At 44.1% G+C, this 20162-nt stretch overlaps 1 protein-coding gene across 1 annotated transcript in view; it reads right to left on the bottom strand.

The window, feature by feature from the left end:
* Window positions 1–503: 503 nt before the first annotated feature.
* Window positions 504–20162, bottom strand: part of SMIM35 (small integral membrane protein 35) — a 64058-nt gene continuing 44399 nt past the window's right edge. Inside the window, exons 2-5 of the mRNA XM_088843374.1 lie at window positions 3580–3783; window positions 2291–2324; window positions 1477–1611; window positions 504–640 (exon numbers count right to left, since the gene is read on the bottom strand). Of these exons, the coding sequence (XP_088699500.1) occupies window positions 1512–1611; window positions 2291–2324; window positions 3580–3783 (338 nt within the window). The 3' untranslated portion in view covers window positions 504–640; window positions 1477–1511. The remainder of the gene's footprint in view (window positions 641–1476; window positions 1612–2290; window positions 2325–3579; window positions 3784–20162) is intronic.

Genomic DNA, 20162 nt, shown 5'->3' on the forward strand with positions numbered 1-20162 from the left:
TAGCAAGGGAAACAGACACAGGTGGTGGACAGCTGTGTGGGAGGGCGTGAGGGGCTGGGGAGGGAGGTGGGGGGACTTTCAGAAAGTGCCAGAACCAAGGGCAGAGGGGGGGCAGGGCAGAGTCAAGGCCTAAGCTCAGTATATAGCTCTCAGGGGAAGTTGGCTTCTGTAGGAAGGTTTAAAAGCATCTGGAATGACCCTTCCTCCCACATGACTTTGCCTGTGGAGGATATGACAGATTTTCTGGCCCTGGTGTCAGTCCCCCAGGGGAAGTGGCTGGGGATGCCCAATGGAGAGCTCCCCTCCGGAATCTCCAAGCCCCACACACGCCGCCCAGCTGGGAGGGCTCTGCTGTCCAGGGCACCTGGAACCTGTGGGCATAGGCTCAAGGGCCCCCCAGGAGCCAGCCCCTCCTCCTCAGGAAATGGCCGTCTCTTGGTTTCTGTGAGAAAGCCGCTGTGACTTCACAGACTCTGTTCCCAGAGGTCTGACTCTCCCGGGGACTCTCATGATGCAGGCTGGGGTGTTCCAAGAGAAAACTCCTCAATGTTCACAAGAGGGTCCAGACCAGGCCTTGAAGACTCAAGGGTTGAAGGCAGGGGAGCCCAAAAGAGGCGGATTCTGAACCAGGAGCCTCCTCCTGTAGAAAAAGATAAGGGGACATGGAAAGGATTCCTCTAAACCAGGGCTCCTCAACTTCCGGGATCTAAAGCCTGATGATCTGATATGGAACTGATGTACTAATCATAGAGATAAATTGCACAATAAATGTAATATGCTTGAATCATCTCAAAACCATCCCCCACGCCCATCTGTGGAAAAATCGTCTTCCACGAAACTGGTCCCTGACGTCAAAAAGATTGGAGACTGCTGCTCTGAACCATCACATCTGGGCAGAGGGTGAAACATATAGAGGAGCTGAGTGTGGGGTCCTATGTGGAGATGAGAGAGAAACCAAACTGAGGGTCCGTGAGGGACTGCTGGAAGGAGAAAGTGTTCAGATGGGAGAAAGCAATTGTGATGCGAAGAGGGATGGGCTTGAAGGCAGGCAAGGAAAGGTGTGATCATGGGGTTCACCAGCCAGGAAGCAGGACAGCTCCTGGGCTTAGAAAGTTCAATAAGTTAAGAAGTTCTACTGCGATGCTTTTTGGAGAGGGTGGCCATCTGGAGCCTTCATCTCAGAGCAAAGGGTTGAGATAGAAAGCTCCATTCTAAAAACTTCCATCTGATTAGAAAGGAAAGAAAGGCATGGATCAGGTGGACAAGAGTTAAAGGAGAGACCCAGTGCTAGCAAGAGGCAGCACTGAGCCCAGGTCTTTGCTCTCAAGGTAATCTACAGCACTCACTCCCTGGAGGATGAACCACATCATCTGTGGGTTCCAAGCCATCTTTGGTGCTAGGCTTGGGTGCCTGAACCACCTGAGGACCACACTGGGACATCAGGTTCACTCAGGAGCTCACCAATGTTCCACTCACCTCTCTGGGGCTCCAGAAAGTTGACACTCCCCTCATCAGACCAGCCTGTCTGAGAACTTCATGTAGCCTCCATCTGAACTGCTAATGTGGCCACTGATGGTAAAGGGAGGACCCATCTCCAGATCCTTCAGGTTCCTGAGAAAGACCATCCAATCAAGTTACTGGGGCTGAGAACCTGGCCTCTCTCTGGGACCAGAGCAGGGGAAGAACTTCCAGCAGTGACTCACTGACTCGCTGACTTATTTTCCAGAATGAGAGTTACCCAACCCTTGGGCCAGATGAGAAGCAGGCCTGCTGTGTGGCAGACCAGATGAGACGACTTACAGGAGGACTTTCTGAATCTTGCAATAACTCAGGACACTCCCTGAATCCCTGACTGTCTTCATTTGCTCCTCTCTTAGGAAAGCATGTTATGCCTGAGGTTATATCTGTAACCAGGCAGGTGTCCACCACGGGCAGCTTAAAGACAGATACTATGCCAAGTTATCTTTGTACCCTTAGAAACTAAGGCCACAATACTTACTGCAATAGAATCTTTACTGAATAAATGATGGGTGATGGATGATGCCCACCCAGGGGTGAATGCTAAGTAGATCACTGTCATTCGGATCTTCCATATCCTGTCTGTGTTCAAGTTTTCTTTCATGGAACTTTCTACATGGACCCTACTCCATCCTTTTCTCTTGCTTGCTCAGAGACATGGGGAGGAGACAGGGAAGGGAAGTAATAAGTTTGAGCTCCATCTTTGGTTCTTTCTCAAGCATACATAGCACCCCACCCCCATCCCACCCCTATCTGTCCAGAATCTACTCACCGGATTTGGTACAAGTTGAAGACAAAATTAGGCCCTAGAAAGACAATCAGAAAAGAAAGGGTTGGTACCTCCAGGGAGAGACACCCACCACTCTTCTGGGAGCATGTGTTCCTCCCTCACGCCTGTCTGGGAAGGGTGGGGTGGCTAGGCTGGGCCTCAGGATGTCATGGGAGTTTCCCAGGTTCCTTCAGTGTCTTCTTCCTGCTCCAAACTCATGGATACATTCCCTTCTTTCTAGACAGAAACACCAGCTCCTTGAGGATAGAACCTACCACAGGGGATCTCTCTGTCAAGGGCACTAATGACTCTGGGAAGGAGGCTGGAATCCAGACTCCACTACTTTCCAACTCTGTGACTTTAGCCTCATATCTTCTGTTAAAAAAAAAAAAAAACAGAGACTAAGAATTTCATCTTCACATGGAATTTTTCTTAAAAAATCATATTAGGCACAAGTATATCAGCACGTAGTAGGTATTCAACAAACATCCGTGGAAGCTGTTGAATTTCACTGCAGATCCAGGAAATGTTCTCTGCTTCTTGGGACTCTAGTGCGTGCTAAGTGACTTCAATCGTGTCCAACTCTTTTCGACCCTATGGACTGTAGGCCACCAGGCTCCTCTGTCTACAGGATTCTCCAGGCAAGAATACTGGAGTTTGTCACCATGCCATCCTCCAGGGATCTTCCCGACCCAGGGATGGAACCCACGTCTCTTATGTCTCCTGCATTGGCAGGCAGGTTCTTTACCACTAGCACCACCTGGTAAGCCTCCAGGACTCTAGTACGCCCTCCCAGCTCTCCTGGGTCCTATGGGAAATGAAGATATGAATCAGAATTGGGGGCACCCCCAGCAAATTCCAGGAGATGCCCAGTGAGGCTGAAGCATTAGCAAGCTCAGGAGAAGGCCCCGAGACATACAGGCAGGAGAAGAGAGGAAAGGAGCCAGGTGTAGAAAAGACACCTGGAGCTTGGCCCGTCTAGCCCATCACCATTGGCCTTGGGACCCACACAGGCCTGGGAGATGGACTCCTGTGAGTTCTGAGGGAGGAGGATGCTGACTGCTTGCTGGGTGTGGGAAAAGCCCCCATTCAATAAAGGCCCCAGTACCCTACCCCCGCCGCCTCAAGGGCTCAGCCACCCCACCCAAGTCTTCAACCACTGCCGCCACCACAGGAAATATTTTTGCATGACACCATTCTAAAGAGTTTGCTGCCCCATCTGGCCTGGCCAAATGCCACAGAAGAGGAGGGGCTGGGCTGAGCTGGGGTGACAAGGTCCGGCGCTCACTCACCCTCCCAGCAGTACCCGCGCTGGTACCACTTGGCCAGGCTGTAGCCCAGAATGGACACGAGCAGCAGCGACAGCCCCACGCAGAGGATCAGGCCCAAGGTGCTGATGGAGTCGTCACCTGCAGAGACACACAGCCTTCGCTCAGCTGCCCAGAGCCCTCTCGCAGCCTCAGACTCAACTGATTGCACCCTGTTCCAAGTTTCCTCTGCTCACACCTCTCTGCCATCAAAATGACTGTCCCCTAAGAATCTGGATCTTGGGGACTTCCCTGGAGGTCCAGTGGTTAGGACATTGCCTTCCAATGCAGGACTGCGGGTTCGATCCCTGGTTAGGGAGCTAAGATTCCCACGTGCCTCATGGCCAGAAAACGAGAACATAAACAAATGAAGCAATATTCTAACAATTTCAATGAAGACTGTAAAAATGGTCTACATCCAAAAAATCTTCAAAAAAGGAAAAAAAAACAAACAGTACTGTTTTGCACACTGAGGTGTTTGTATCTTTTAAAAAAAAAGACTAGATCTGGGCTAACTGGTTCAGCTCAGCTATACTAAGATGTCAATGGCTGATATTTGATTTTTTTTTTAGAGTTAGCTTGTTGTTCCAAAGTAGCAGTCCTCTGACAGTAGAGATAATTTGGAGCTGGGACACCTTCCCGAAGCTGCAGCTTTCTACTTGTTGATAAAGACACTGCTCTTTGGGGAGGAGCCCAGGACATCTCTGCAGGAAGCAGGAAAGGCAGCCTGAACACCCCCAAGAGCAGAGACATACAGATCCTCGGTCCTCTCCCCACAAAACCTTCATGTGTGGTAGCAGGGTGTTAACCCCCTGGGTTCTGTTTGCTGCTTATACTGATCACTTCTTCCCTTTTTGTGGTATGAGCTCTCAGTTAAATTTATATTTTATTTGTAAAGCCACACCGACAAAAAGAGACAAAGAGAAGGAAGAAGAGAGAGAGATTGGAAAGCTACTGAAGCAGAAGCAAAGTAGGAAGCCAGATTTGCAGGGAGAGGCTGACCATGCGGGCAAACAGGGATGATTCAGCCCTTCTCAGGGCACAGCAGGAAGAGGAGGGACAGCCTACTCTTGCTGGGTGAGGGGCCGGGAGTGTGGGAAAATGGAATAATTCCCCGTCTACAGGGCCTGGCATCCTCGGGCTCTAGAGGTGTGCCATGAGGCCAGGAGGCACAGCCTTTGGTGCACACCAGGCTTGCATCTGAAGCCCACACCCATCATTTGTAAAATGTGGGACCTGAGTAAATCCCTCTCCCTCACTAGACTTCAACTTGCTTTTATGAAAAACTACCATAATAATAAATACACATGGAGTTGTGGTGGATTAATGGAGATGCTGTATACAGAGCACTTGGGAGAGGACCTAACATATAGGAAGTGCTCAATTAATGTTGTGTGTCTGACTCTTTGTGACCCCTTGGACTGTAGCCCACCAGATTCCTTTGTCCAAGAAATTTTCCAGGCAAGAATACTGGAGTGGGTTGCCAAATCCTTTTCCAGGGCATCTTTCTGACACAGGGATCAAATTCATGTCTCTTATGTCTTCTGCACTGGCAGGCAGATTCTTTTCCACTGGCGCCACCATCATTATTATTGTTGTCATTATTATCATCAAGTGATGAGACTGTTTTCTTTTCTTCTTCTTTTTTAAGTTTTATTTTTATTTATTTTTTAATGCCAAAACATTTTGTATTGTGGTACAGCCAGTTAACAGTGTTGTGAAGGTTTCAGGTGAACAGTGAAGGGGCTCAGCCATGCATATAATGTATCCATTCTCCCCCAAACTCCCTTCCCATCGAGGCCAGCACACAACATCGAGCAGAGTTCCTTGTGCTATACAATAGGTTTCTGTTGGTTATCCATTTTAAATACAGCAGTGTGTACATGATCTTCCCAAAGTCCTTAACTATCCTTTCACCCTCGCCCGGCAACCACGAATTCATTTTCTAAGTTTGTGAGTCTCTTTCTGTTTTGTAAGTAAGTTCATTTCTTTTTAGATTCCACATATAAAGGATGTCATATAGTATTTCTCCTTCTCTGACTTACTTTACTCAGTATGACGCTCTTTAGGTCCATCCATGTGGCTGCAAATAGCCTTAATTCATTCTTTTAATGGCTGAGCAATATTCCACTGTGTATATATACCACATCTTCTATAAATATTTCACAATTTCTCCCACCCAATCCTTTCCCTCTCCCATACCCCTGACCCTTCTTCCATTACAGCAGCCAAGTTAACCTCTGAGAAAGTTTGACAGCCAAATGCAGAGAAATAGTGTCTCTCCTCCTATTTTTAGGTTCCAAAAGCCCAGGCCCTTAGAAAAATGGGAAGGATTCACAATACAGATGAGAGATGAACAGAAGCAAGATTAGCGTTCTTGTTATACTAGGGAAAAATTTCCAGCCTGGGGGAGGAGAAGAGAGAAAGTGAAGTAAGGTGAGAGATGGGGGTGGTGGGGGGAGCATTGAAAAGATGTCGGTGGACTCCATAGAGAAAGTCCTTATTCCCTGATCTGAAGTGGAGCCCAGGGAGGCAACAGAATTCTTAGATAGAGTCGTGGGATCTGAGAGCTGGGCTGAGTCCCAGAAAGACAGCAAGAGCCCAGTAAGGAGAGTGCCAGCAAGCTCCTGGGCAGACGGAGCCTTGGGCAGCCTTGAAGAGCTGCTGTGCCCTCTTATGCTCTTGCTGTTGTTCAGTCACTCAATCGTGTCTGACTCTTTGCAACCCCGTGGACTGCAGCAGCCAGGCTTCTCTGTCCTCCATTATCTCTCAGAGTTTTCTCAAATTCATGTCTACTGAGTCAGTGATGCTATCTAACCATCTCATCCTCTGCCACCTCCTTCTTCTGCCTTCATGCATGGAAGCAATCAAATGATTTCTGGGTCCCTACAAGAGGCAGGAAAGCCACAGAAGTCTCTCCAGTCCTGAAGGAGCTAAACATCTGGGACCTAGGAACACCTCTGCGGCACCCTGCCTAGCTGACACTCAAAGCCCAGTCCAAGGGGTTGCCATCACATGTGTGTCGGGCGAACAGCTGGTACAAGGGGCTCCCTCACTCCTTAAGTCTCTGAGTAAAGGAGAAAACAGAGATCCTAAAAGCCACTGATGGCAGTCTCTGTGCCAGGCACTTGTTCTAGGTGCTTGTATTACAGCAATAAATAAAACACAAAAATCCCTGTTTTCATGGAGATTATATTCCAGTGGAGGGAGACAGACAATAAAAAAAATTAAGAAATAAATGTTATAGTATATTGGAAGACCACACATACTTAGGGAGAAAGAGATAAGCAGAGGAAGAAATGGAATGTATCATGAAAATGAGAGTAGCTTTAATTAAAGGGGTCAGAAAAAAATAAATAAAGGGATCAGAAAACCTGTAAAATGTGACAATTGAGAAAACCACACCTTTGGTGAGAGAAAGAACAAGCCAGGCAGATAATCAGGTAAAAAGTTTCTAAGAGGGAGCAGCAGGTGGAATTGAGGCAGGAGCACACCACACAGGTGCTAGATGCATCGGGGAGCCCCGAGTGATGAGTAGGGACAGGGAGCGGGGAGAGCAGCAAGAGATGGGGTGGAAGGAAGTGCTTTGAAAGCAACAGGGGAATTTGGTTTTTCCTCTGAGCAAGACAGAGGATTTTGAGCAGAGAAGTGACATGATCCAAGGTTTTCAGAGGACAACTCCATCAGCTACCATATTAAGGGTAGATGCAGCAGGGGATAATGATGAAGGGAGACAAGTCAGGAGGCTATTGCCAAGATCCAAGCAAGAGATGATCATTGAAGAGAAGTAGCGCCAAGATACTGAGAGGCCAAAGTCTGAGAGAGATCATCTGTGGATAAGAGAGAGCACGACAGTGACCCAAGAGCTCAAGTCCAGAGGCAGGTCTCAGATAACTCAACAAGGCACGGTGGTAACATTGTGGTGTTTATGGAAGCTGGGGTTTTGAAGGGTTCCATCAAAGAGAAGTATCAATAACCTCAGATACACAGATGACACCACACTTATGGCAGAAAGTGAAGAACTAAAGAGCCTCTTGATGAAAGTGCAAGAGGAGAGTGAAAAAGTTGGCTTAAAACTCAACATTCAGAAAACTAAGATCATGGCATCCGGTCCCATCACTTCATGGCAAATAGATGGGGAAAAATGGAAACAGTGAGAGACTTTATTTTCTTGGTCTCCAAAGTCACTGCAAGGAGATCCAACCAGTCCATTCTAAAGGAGATCAATCCTGGATGTTCATTGGAGGGACTGATGCTAAAGCTGAAGCTGCAATACTTTGGCCACCTCATGCGACAAGTTGACTCACTGGAAAAGACTCTGATGCTGGGAAAGGTTGGGGGCGGGAGGAGAAGGGGACGACAGAGAATGAGATGGCTGGATGGCATCACCGACTCTGTGGACATGAGTTTGAGTGTACTCCGGGAGTTGGTGATGGACAGGGAGGCCTGGCGTGCTGTGATTCATGGGGTCGCGGAGAGTCGGACACGACTGAGCGACTGAACTGAACTGAAAGTCACTGCAGATGGTGACTGCAGCCATGAAATTAAAAGACACTTGCTCCTTGGAAAAAAAGCTATGACCAACCTAGACAGCATATTAAAAAGCAGAGACATTACTTTGCCTACAAAGTCAAAGCTATGGTTTTTCCAGTAGTCATATATGGATGAGAGAATTGGACTATAAAGAAAGCTGAGCGCCAAAAAATTGACGCTTTTCAACTGTGGTGTTGGAGAAGACTCTTGAGTCTCAAAGACTGCGAGGAGATCCAACAAGTCTATCCTAAAGGAAATCAGTTCTGAATAACCACTGGAAGGTCTGATGTTATAGCTGAAACTCCAATATTTTGGCCACCTGATGCGAAGAACTGACTTGTTGGAAAAAGACCCTGATGCTGGGAAAGATTGAGGGCAGGAGGAGGAGACAACAGAGGATGAGATGGTTAGATGGCATCACCAACACGATGAACATGAGTTTGAGTAGGCTCCGGGAGTTGGTGACGGACAGGGAAGCCTGGCGTGCTGCAGTCCATGGGGTCACAAAGAGTTGGACACAACTGAGCAACTGAAATGAACTGATCAAAGAATTCTGCCCAGGAGTAGAAAGTACCCATAGGAAAGCACCAATAGGTAGATCACAGCCTGCCGAGACCTGACTGGTGAGCGAAGAAGATGTATTATTTCTGTTTGCTACCATTTGGTCTTCACCCCCAACAGTGCCACCTGGCTTAGATGTGGCTTACAGACACATTTAATTACTATCCTATTTTACCTCTTTATCTTTCTCGAATACTCCTTTAACTAATACTCTTTACTTATTCTCCCTTTTGCCTACCTTTAAATTTTTATTATAAAATATTTCATGCACACAAGACGTATATAGAAAAACATGGTAAATATCCCTGTGCCTACTACTAATCTTCAAAGAATTCTAAAATTTTACCATTCTTGCTCATTATCTCAATTTCAGGGTAGTTTTCTCCTACCTCTCCCTCTAAGTAACTTTTCTCCCAAATTTGGTGTTCAGCTTCTCTATGCATGGTTTTTATACTATTAGTTCATTTTCCCCAAACTATGTCTATATCAATACATATTTATTTATATATAGAAAGGGGGGATATATATGTGGCATTGTTTTCCATGTTTTCAAACTTTATAAAAATGACAGATTATTTCTACTTTCAGCTGCCATGGAATAAAGGAGGCCGGATTTACTCTCTCATATTAAATAACTAGAAACCCAAACAAATATGTAAAATAGCAGAGAAAGGTAGTGTAGTGCAAGACAGTGCTGTCTGAAAGAAGGAAATGAATGAGATGTGATCCATGATTGTTGAGCTTATTGCATGGGGTGAGTTTCCAACTCACAGTAGAGGGGGGGACCCAAAGAGAGTCTTGGGTCCTGCCAAGGGAGATAATAAAGACCATAAAGAAGACAGAGCACCAGGAGTTGATGCTTTTGAACTGTGCTGCTGGAGAAGACTCTTGAGAGTCCCTTGGACTACAAGGAGATCAAACCCTGAATATTCACTGGAAAGGCCGATGCTAAAGCTGAAGCTCCAACTTTGGCCACCTGATGTGAAGAGCCGACTCATTGAAAAGACCCAGATGCTCAGAAAGACTGAAGGCAGGAGGAGAAGGAGATGAGAGAGGATGAGCTGGTTGGATGGCATCACTGATTCAATGGACATGAGTTTGAAGAAACTGGGAGATTGTGAAGGACAGGGAAGCTTGGCATGCTACAGTTCATGGGGTCACAAAGAGCTGGACATGACTGAGCGACTGAACAACAACAACATTAAATGCTCTAAATTTATTTCTAAGTACCACTTTAGCTTCATTCTGTTAGATTTGATATGTAACATTTTTACCTGTGTCTGATCCAGATGTTCTGTCATTTCAACTGGAATTTTTCTCTTTAATCCATGAATTCTTTGGCAGTGCCTTTTTAGTTTCTAAATATATGGAATAAGGTCTTTGTCTTTTTACTGTTTATTTTGATAGATGTTGGTTATAGCATTATGGCTGATATTCTATATGAAATTAATTTAATTTAAATTAATTAAAATTAAATTAATTTCAATAATGGCTCAATATTTCCATCTAATTCATGAAGTCAAAGTAAAGCTTTTAGAAGTTCATTTTGTATAAGGTAAAATGCCTGAGATCATTGTGAATGTTATTGAAAATTTGCTTTAAGAGTTTAGTGTTACCAATAAAGTTGTTTTTGCATTTTTCATACTTTTTTTATTCTGTGCTTCAGTCTTGGATATTTTTTCTCACCTATTTCCTGCTTGATTAATTCTCTCTTAAGCGGTCTCTAACTTGCTATTAAACCATCCTTTGTGTTCCTAATTTCAGTTGTAACTTTTCATCTCCAAATTTTTGACTTATTTTTATAATTTTTAATTATTTGTCAATTTCTCCATCAAGTCATTTATTTGCTATACCACTTTCATTTATTTTTTATTGGTTGTCCTAAGGCTATGGTTTTTCCAGTGGTCATGTATGGATGTGAGAGTTGGACTATGAAGAAAGCTGATCACCGAAGAATTGATGCTTTTGAACTGTGGTGCTGGAGATGACTCTTGAGAGTCCCTTGGACTGCAAGGAGATCCAACCAGTCCATTCTAAAGGAGATCAATCCTGGGTGTTCATTGGAAGGACTGATGCTAAAGCTGAAACTCCAATCCTTTGGCCACCTCATGCGACGAGTTGACTCACTGGAAAAGACTCTGATGCTGGGAGAGATTGGGGGCGGGAAGAGAAGGGGATGACAGAGAATAAGATGGCTGGATGGCATCACCGACTCAATGGACATGAGTTTGAGTGAACTCCGGGAGTTGGTAATGGACAGGAAGGCGTGGCATGCTGTGATTCATGGGGTTGCAAAGAGTCGGACACGACTGAGCAACTGAACTGAACTGAAGGCTTATAATATGAACCTTTAACTGATCATAGTCACATATAAGTTCAATGTAAATGATAAAGATATATCATACAAAAAATAATCAGAAGAAAACTGAAGAAGGATAAAAGAAGACATTTCATAATGATACAAAGACTGATTCATCAAAATGGAGCCCTAAATGTGCATGAATCTTTATTATATAGTTTTAAAACACAAGAGGAAAAAAATGAACAACTAAAAGAAAAACTAGACAAATCCTTAATTGTTATTAAAGAACCTAACTCTTCTCTCTCAGTAATTAATGGAACATGAAGTCAGTAAGCATATTGAAGACACAAACAACACTACCAGCCAACCTGATCCAGTAGATATTTATAGAACATGACATCCAAAATCTGTTAGAATATATTTTTTTCAAGTATACATGAAACATTCATCAAAATAGATCATGTACTAAACTATAAAACAGCTTTAATAAATTCTAAAAGATTAAAATCATATGGATTATATTCACTGACCATAGAATTGTATGGAAATGAAAGTCTAAAACAAAACCTGGAAAGTTCCTCAATATTTGGAAATTAAACAATACACATCTACATATCTCATGGGTAAAAGAAGATATCACAAGGCAAAACTGAAAATACTTAGAACAAAATAGGAGTGCAAACACAGCATATCAAAAATTATGGATTGAAGAGACAGTCTAGAAAGATCAAGACAGTGGAGTTCACAGGATGAAGATAAGTGCTACACAAAGAGAGAACCCCAGGGATGTACACAGGATCCCCCTAAAGTATTCACTAAGGCATGGATCAATCATGTGTGTGAACAAACTACCTGAAGCTGGAGAGAGAGTCATCTGAAAAGAATAGCAGGAACAGTATTCAGCATTCAAATGGGGCTGATATTAACAGCTGTGTCTGTTCCCATAACCTAGACTGGAAAAACTCATAATTCACAGAGCACTGATTAGAGAACTCAATTAGCCCCATACTGAGCACTGTTCTGGACTCACCTGACACATCACCACAGTAAGACCAGAAGGGACCAAACTTCTTCAAGAAACTTAACTGCTTCCCAGAATATTTATAGAAAAACAAAACTATCTGCACTCAGCAGGGTAAAATTTACAATGTCTGGAACCCAATCAAAGATTACCAGACTTACAGAGAAGCAGAGAAACCTGACTCATAATGAAGAAGGTAAGTAATCAATTGAAACCCACCCAGAACTGACAAGAATGTTAGAATTGGCAAACAAAGACATTATAATTATATTTCACTTGTTCAAAATATAGGCAGAGTCATTCAAGATGTAAAAATACCAAAGATATTTGGTATGTAAATATGAAATGCGATGAACAGCAGATCAGTTATTAGAAAGGAAAAAATAATGCACTTGCAGACATAGCAACAGAAGCTATGCAAAATGAAGCACAGGGGATAAAAAGAATAAAACAATGAAAACAGCACCAGTGAGATGGAGGACAACTTTGAGCAACCTCATGCATGTGTAATTAGAGTCCTCAAAGGCAAAAAGGAGAACCGAAAAAATATTTCAAGAGATATGACCAAAAACTTTCCAAGCTTGAAAAGCCCTTCAAATTATTTATTCAAATGATACACTTTCTTCCCTAAAAGGAGTTATGGTACCCATGATTGATATCATAATCAATTTTCTTTTTCATTACATTAAGGAAAGCCTAAACTGTGGTGTTGGAGAAGACTCTTGAGAGTCCCTTGTACCTCAAGGAGATCTAACCAGTCCATTCTAAGGGAGATTGATCCTGGGTGTTCATTGGAAGGACTGATGCTAAAGCTGAAACTCCAATACTTTGGCCACCTCATGCGACGAGTTGACTCACTGGAAAAGACTCTGATCCTGGGAAAGGTTGGGGGCGGGAGGAGAAGGGGACGACCGAGAATGAGATGGCTGGATGGCATCACTGACTCTGTGGACATGAGTTTGAGTGAACTCCGGGAGTTGGTGATGGACAGGGAGGCCTGGCGTGCTGTGATTCATGGGGTCGCGGAGAGTCGGACACGACTGAGCGACTGAACTGAACTGAACTGAAACTATGCTAAAGCCTAAACTATGCTGTGTCTAAGGGTCTCCTGTAGAGGTACAGGTCAGCAGGGGACTGCTGGAGGAGCAGGGGCTCTGGGTGTAATAGGCCTGGGATGGCATAAGACCTCCTGGAGGAGGTCGTCATTAACCCCACCATAGAGCCACCAGAACTTACACAGGACTGAGGAAACAGACTCTTGGAGGGCACAAACAAAAGCTCATGCACACCAGGACCCAAGAGAAGGGAGCAGTGACCCCACAAGAGACTGACCCAGACTTGCCCATGAGTGTCCAGGAGTCTATGGTGGAGGCGTGGGTCGGTGGTGGCCTGGTGCAGGGTTGGGGGCCCTGAGTGCAGCAGTGCATGATGGGACCTTTTGAAGGAGGTCACCATTACCTTCATTACCTCCACCATAGTTCGGCCTCAGGTCAAACAACAGGGAGGGAACACAGCCCAGCAACAGAAAATTGGATTAAAGATTTACTGAGCATGGCCCCGCCCATCAAAACAAGACCCAGTTTCCCCCTCAGTCAGCCTCTCCCATTAGGAAGCTTCCATAAGCCTCTTATCCTTCTCCATCAGAGGGCAGACAGATTGTAAACTACAATCACTGAAAACTAACCAATGTGATCTCATGGACCACAGCCTCGTCTAACTCAATGAAACTAAGCCATGCCGTGTGGGGTCACCCAAGACAGACAGGTCATGGTGGAAAGTTCTGACAAAACGTGGTCCACTGGAGAAGAGAATGGCAAACCACTTGTCTCAAGTATTCTTGCCTTGAGAACCCCATGAACAGTATGAAAAGATAGGACACTGAAAGATGAACTCCCCAGGTCGGTAGGTGCCCAATATGCTACTGGAGATCAGTGGAGAAATAACAGAAAGAATGAAGAGATGGAGCTAAAGCAAAAACAACACCTGGTTGTGGCTGTGACGGGTGATGGAAATAAAGTCCAATGCTGTAAAGAGCAATATTGCATAGGAACCTGGAATGATAGGTCCATGAATCAAAGCAAATTGAAAGTGGTCAAACAGGAGATGGCAAGAGTGAACATAGACATTCTAGGAATCAGTGAACTAAAATGGACTGGAATGGGTGAATTTAACTCAATAACCATAATATCTACTACTGTGAGAAAAATCCCTTAGAAGAAATGGAGTAGCCATCATGGTCAACAAGAGTCAGAAATGCAGAACTTGGATGCAATCTCAAAACCAACAGAATGATCTCTGTTCGTTTCCAAGGCAAACTATTCAATATCACAGTAATCCAAGTCTATGCCCTGAGCAGTAATGCTGAAGAAGCTGAAGTTGAATGGTTCTGTGAAGACCTACAAGACCTTCTAGAACTAACACCTAAAAAAGATGTCCTTTTCATTATAGGGGACTGGAATGCAAAAGGAGGAAGTCAAGAGATACCTGGAGTAACAGGAAAATTTGGCCTTGGAGTACAGAATGAAGCAGGACAAAGGCTAATAGAGTTTTGGCAAGAGAACGCACTGGTCACAGAAAACACCCTCTTCCAACAACACAGGAGAAGACTCTACATATGGACATCACCAAATGGTCAATAACGAAATCAGATTGATTATATTCTTTGCAGTGAAAGATGGAGAAGCTCTATACAGTCAGCAAAAACAAGACTGGGAGCTGACTGTGGCTCAGATCATTGCCAAATTCAGACTTAAATTGAAGAAAACAGGGAAAACCACTAGACCATTCAGGTATGACCTAAATCAAATCCCTTACGATTATACAGTTCAGTTCAGTTCAGTCGCTCAGTCGTGTCCGACTCTTTTCGACCCCATGGACTGCAGTACGCCAGGCCTCCCTGTCCATCACCATCTCCCAGAGTTTATTCGAACTCATGTCCATTGAGTTGGTGCTGCCATCCTACCATCTCATCCTCTGTCATCCCCTTTTCCTCTTGCCTTCAATCATTCCCAGCATCAGGGTCTTTTCCAATGAGTCAGTTCTTTGCATCAGGTGGCCAAAGTATTGGAGTTTCAGCTTCAGTGTCAGTCCTTCTAATGAATATTCAGGACTGATTTCCTTTAGGATGGACTGGTTGGATCTCCTTGCAGTACAAGGGACTCTCAAGAGTCTTCTCCAACACCACAGTTCAAAAGCATCAGTTCTTCGGTGCTCAGCTTTCTTTATAGTCCTACTCTCACATCCATACATACAAACCATAACTTTGACTAGACAGACCTTTGTTGGCAAAGTAATGTCTCTGCTTTTTAATATGCTGTCTAGGTTTGTCATAGCTTTTCTTCCAAGGAGTAAGTGTCTTTTAATTTCAAGGCTGCAATCACCATCCGCAGTGATTTTGGAGTCCCCCAAACTAGTCAGTCACTGTTTTCACTCTTTCCCCATCTATTTGCCATGAAGTCATAGGACCAGATGCCATGATCTTAGTTTTCTGAATGTTGAGCTTTAAGCCAACTTATTCACTCTCCTCTTTCACTTTCATCAAGAGGCTCTTTAGTTCTTTACTTTCTGCCATAAGGGTGGTGTCATCTGCATATCTGAGGTTATTGATATTTCTCCTGGCAATCTTGATTCCAGCTTGTGCTTCCTCCAGCCCAGCGTTTCTCATGATGTACTCTTCATAGAGGTTAAATAAGCAGGGTGACAATATACAGCCTTGACGTACTCCTTGTCCTATTTGGAACCAGTATGTCCAGTTCTAACTGTTGCTTCCTGACGTGCATACAGATTTCTCAAGAAGCAGGTTAGGTGGTCTGGTATTCCCATCCCTTTAAGAATTTTCCACAGTTTGTGGTGATCCACACAGTCAAGGGTTTTGGCATAGCCAATAAAGCAGAAATAGATGTTTTTCTGGATGATTATATAGTGGAAGTGACAAATAGATTCAAGGGATTAGATCTCATAGAGTGCCTGAAGAACTATGAACAGAGGTTTGTGACATTGTACAGGAGGCAGTGATGAAGACCATTCCCAAGAAACAGAAATGCAAAAAGGCAAAACGGTTGTCTGACAAATAGCTGAGAAAAGAAGAGAAGCTAAAGGCAAAAGAAAGATATACCCATTTGAATGCAGAGTTCCAAAGAATAGCAAGAAGAGATAAGGAAGCCTTCTTCAGTGATCCATGCAAAGAAATAGAGGAGAACAATAGAATGGGAAAGACTAGAGATCTCTTCCAGAAAATCAGAGATACCAAGGGAACATTTCATGCAAAGATGGGCTCAATAAAGGACAGAAATGGTGTGGACCTAACAGAAGCAGGAGATATTAAGAAGAGGTGGCAAGAATACACAGAACTGTACAAAAAAGATCTTCTTCCAAGTTTATTAGTTCGAAACTGAATAAATGTAGATGACATCTCCAAAACTATATCATCTTTGAAATAGTTTACATTAAGTTTCTTTATATCAGTAGTTAAATAGAATTAACTGATTATATAAGGCAATGGCAAGCCACTCTAGTACTCTTGCCTAGAAAATCCCATGGATGGAGGAGCCTGGTAGGCTGCAGTCCGTGGGGTCGCTACTAGTTGGACAGGACTGAGTGACTTCACTTTCACTTTTCACTTTCACACGTTGGAGAAGGAAATGGCAACCCACTCCAGTGTTCTTGCCTGGAGAATCCCAGGGAAGGGGGAGCCTGGTGGGCTTCCGTCTAAGGGGTCACACAGAGTCGGACACGACTGAAGTGACTTAGCAGCAGCAGCAGCAACTCAATACACCCATTAGCATCAGCTTGCAAGAGGATTCATACCTCCATTATCTACAGCAGGGATGTATGCATCCATATCCAAAAGCAGTTTCAGATCATGAGGATGTTTGTTTAAAATGAGATTATTCAAAATGGGAGTCCTAGTCTGTACTCCTCCTAGTCGTTATTTGATAGGGGGTGGGGCTTATCTCTTGGAGAAGGCAATGGCAAGCCACTCCAGTACTCTTGCCTGGAAAATCCCATGGACAGAGGAGCCTGGTAGGCTGTAGTCCATGGGGTCGCCACGAGTCAGACATGACTAAGCAACTTCACTTTCACTTTTCACTTTCACACATTGGAGAAGGAAATGGCAACCCATTCCAGTGTTCTTGCCTGGAGAATCCCAGGGATGGGGGAGCCTGGTGGGCTGCTGTCTACGGGGTCACACAGAGTCGGACACGACTAAAGTGACTTAGCAGCAGCAGCAGCAGGGGCTTATCTCTTAACCTCCACTGTTACTGTTAAGATGCAAATCTAATTGGAAGTCAGCAGCCATGTCTGACAGAATGTGGTCCACTGGAGAAGGGAATAGCAAACCACTTAAGTATACTTGCCTTGAGAACCCCATGAACAGTATCAAAAGGCAAAATGATAGGATACTGAATGAGGAATTCCCCAGATCGGTAGGTGCCCAGTATGCTACTGGAGATCAGTGGAGAAATAAGTCCAGAAAGAATGAAGGGATGGAGCCAAAGCAAAACAAATACCCAGTTGTGGATGTGACTGGTGATAGAAGCAAGGTCCGATGCGGTAAAGAGCAATATTGCATAGGAACCTGGAATGTTAGGTCCGTGAATCAAGGCAAATTGTAAGTGGTCAAACAGGAGATGACAAGTGTGAACGTCAACATTCTATGAATCAGCGAACTAAAATGGACTGGAATGGGTGAATTTAACTCAGATGACCATTATATCTACTACTGTGGGCAGGAATCCCTTAGAAGAAATGGAGTAGCCATCATGGTCAACAAAAGAGTCCGAAATGCAGCACTTGGATGCAATCTTAAAAACGACAGAATGATTTCTGATCGTTTCCAAGGCAAACCATTCAATATTACAGTAATCCAAGTCTATGCCCGAACCAGTAATGCTGAAGAAGCCGAAGTTGAACGGTTCTATGAAGACCTACAAGACCTTTTAGAACTAACACCCAAAAAAGATGTCCTTTTCATTATAGGGGACTGGAATGCAAAAGTAGGAAGTCAAGAAACACCTGGAGTAACAGGCAAATTTGGCCTTGGAGCACGAAATGAAGCAGGGCAAAGGCTAATAGAGTTTTGGCAAGAGAACGCACTGGTCATAGCAAACACCCTCTTCCAACAACACATAAGACTCTACACATGGACATCACCAGATGGTCAATACTGAAATCAGATTGATTATATTCTTTGCAGCCAAAGATGGAGAAGCTCTATACAGTCAGCAAAAACAAGACCAGGAGCTGACTGTGGCTCAGATCATGAACTCCTTATTGCCAAATTCAGACTGAAATTGAAGAAAGTAGGGAAAACCACTAGACCATTCAGATATGACCTAAATCAAATCCCTTATGATTATACAGTGGAAGTAAGAAATAGATTTAAGGGACTAGATCTGATAGATAGAGTGCCTGATGAACTCTGGACGGAGGTTCGTGACATTGTACAGAAGACAGGGACCAAGACCATCCCCATGAAAAAGAAATGCAAAAAAGCAAAATGGCTGTCTGAGGAGGCCTTACAAATAGCTGTGAAAAGAAGAGAAGCTAAAAGCAAAGGAGAAAAGGAAAGATATAAGCATCTGAATGCAAAGTTCCAAAGAATAGCTAGGAGAGATAAGAAAGCCTTCCTCAGCGATCAATGCAAAGAAATAGAGGAAAACAACAGAATAGGAAAAACAAGAGATCTTTTCAAGAAAATCAGAGATTCCAAGGGAACATGTCATGCAAAGATGGGCTCGATAAAGGACAGAAATGGTAAGGACCTAACAGAAGCAGAAGATATTAAGAAGAGGTGGCAAGAATACACAGAAGAACTCTACAAAAAAGATCTTCACGATGAAGATAATCACGATGGCATGATCACTCACCTGGAACCAGACATCTTGGAATGTGAAGTCAAGTGGGCTTTAGAGAGCATCACTACGAACAAAGCTAGTGGATTCCAATTGAGCTATTTCAAATCCTGAAAGATGATGCTGTGAAAGTGCTGCACTCAATATGCCAGCAGATTTGGAAAACTCAGCAGTGGCCACAAGACTGGAAAAGGTCAGTCTTCATTCCAATCCCAAAGAAAGGGAATGCCAAAGAATGCTCAAACTACCGCACAATTGCACTCATCTCACATGCTAGTAAAGTCATGCTCAAAATTCTCCAAGCCAGGCTTCAGCAATATGTGAACCGTGAACTCCCAGATGTTCAAGCAGGTTTTAGAAAAGGCAGAGGCACCAGAGATCAAATTGCCAACATCCATGGGATCATGGAGAAGGCAAGAGAGTTCCAGAGAAACTTCTATTTCTGCTTCATTGACTATGCCAAAGTCTTTGACTGTGTGGATCACAATAAACTGTGGAACATTCTGAAAGAGATGGGAATCCCAGACCACCTGACCTGCCTCTTGAGAAACCTGTATGCAGGTCAGGAAGCAACAGTTCAAACTGGACATGGAACAACAGACTGGTTCCAAATAGGAAAAGGAGTACGTCAAGGTTGTATATTGTCACCCTGCTTATTTAACTTATGCAGAATACATCATGAGGAACGCTGGGCTGGAAGAAGCAAAAGCTGGAATCAAGATAGCCGGGAGAAATATCAACAACCTCAGATATGCAGATGACACCACCCTTATGGCAGAAAGTGAAGAGGAACTCAAAAGCCTCTTAATGAAAGTGAAAGAGGAGAATGAAAAGTTTGGCTTGAAGCTCAACATTCAGGAAACGAAGATCATGGCATCTGGTCCCATCACTTCATGGCAAATAGATGGGGAAACAGTGGAAACAGTGTCAGACTATTTTTTTTGGGCTCCAAAATCACTGCAGATGCTGATTGCAGCCAGGAAATTAAAAGATGCTTACTCCTTGGAAGGAAAGTTATGACCAACCTAGATAGCATATTAAAAAGCAGAGACATTACTTTGCCAACAAAGGTCCGTCCAGTCAAGGCTATGGTTTTTCCAGTGGTCATGTATGGATGTGAGAGTTGGACTGTGAAGAAGGCTGATCGCCGAAGAATTGATGCTTTTGAACTGTGGTGCTGGAGAAGACTCTTGAGAGTCCCTTGGACTGCAAGGAGGTCCAACCAGTCCATTCTAAAGGAGATCAATCCTGGGTGTTCATTGGAAGGACTGATGTTAAAGCTGAAACTCCAATACTT

This window comes from Moschus berezovskii, chromosome 14, assembly GCF_049115385.1.
Source record: "Moschus berezovskii isolate FMDL1 chromosome 14, NW_MosBer_1.0, whole genome shotgun sequence".
Taxonomy (NCBI): Eukaryota; Metazoa; Chordata; class Mammalia; order Artiodactyla; family Moschidae; genus Moschus; species Moschus berezovskii.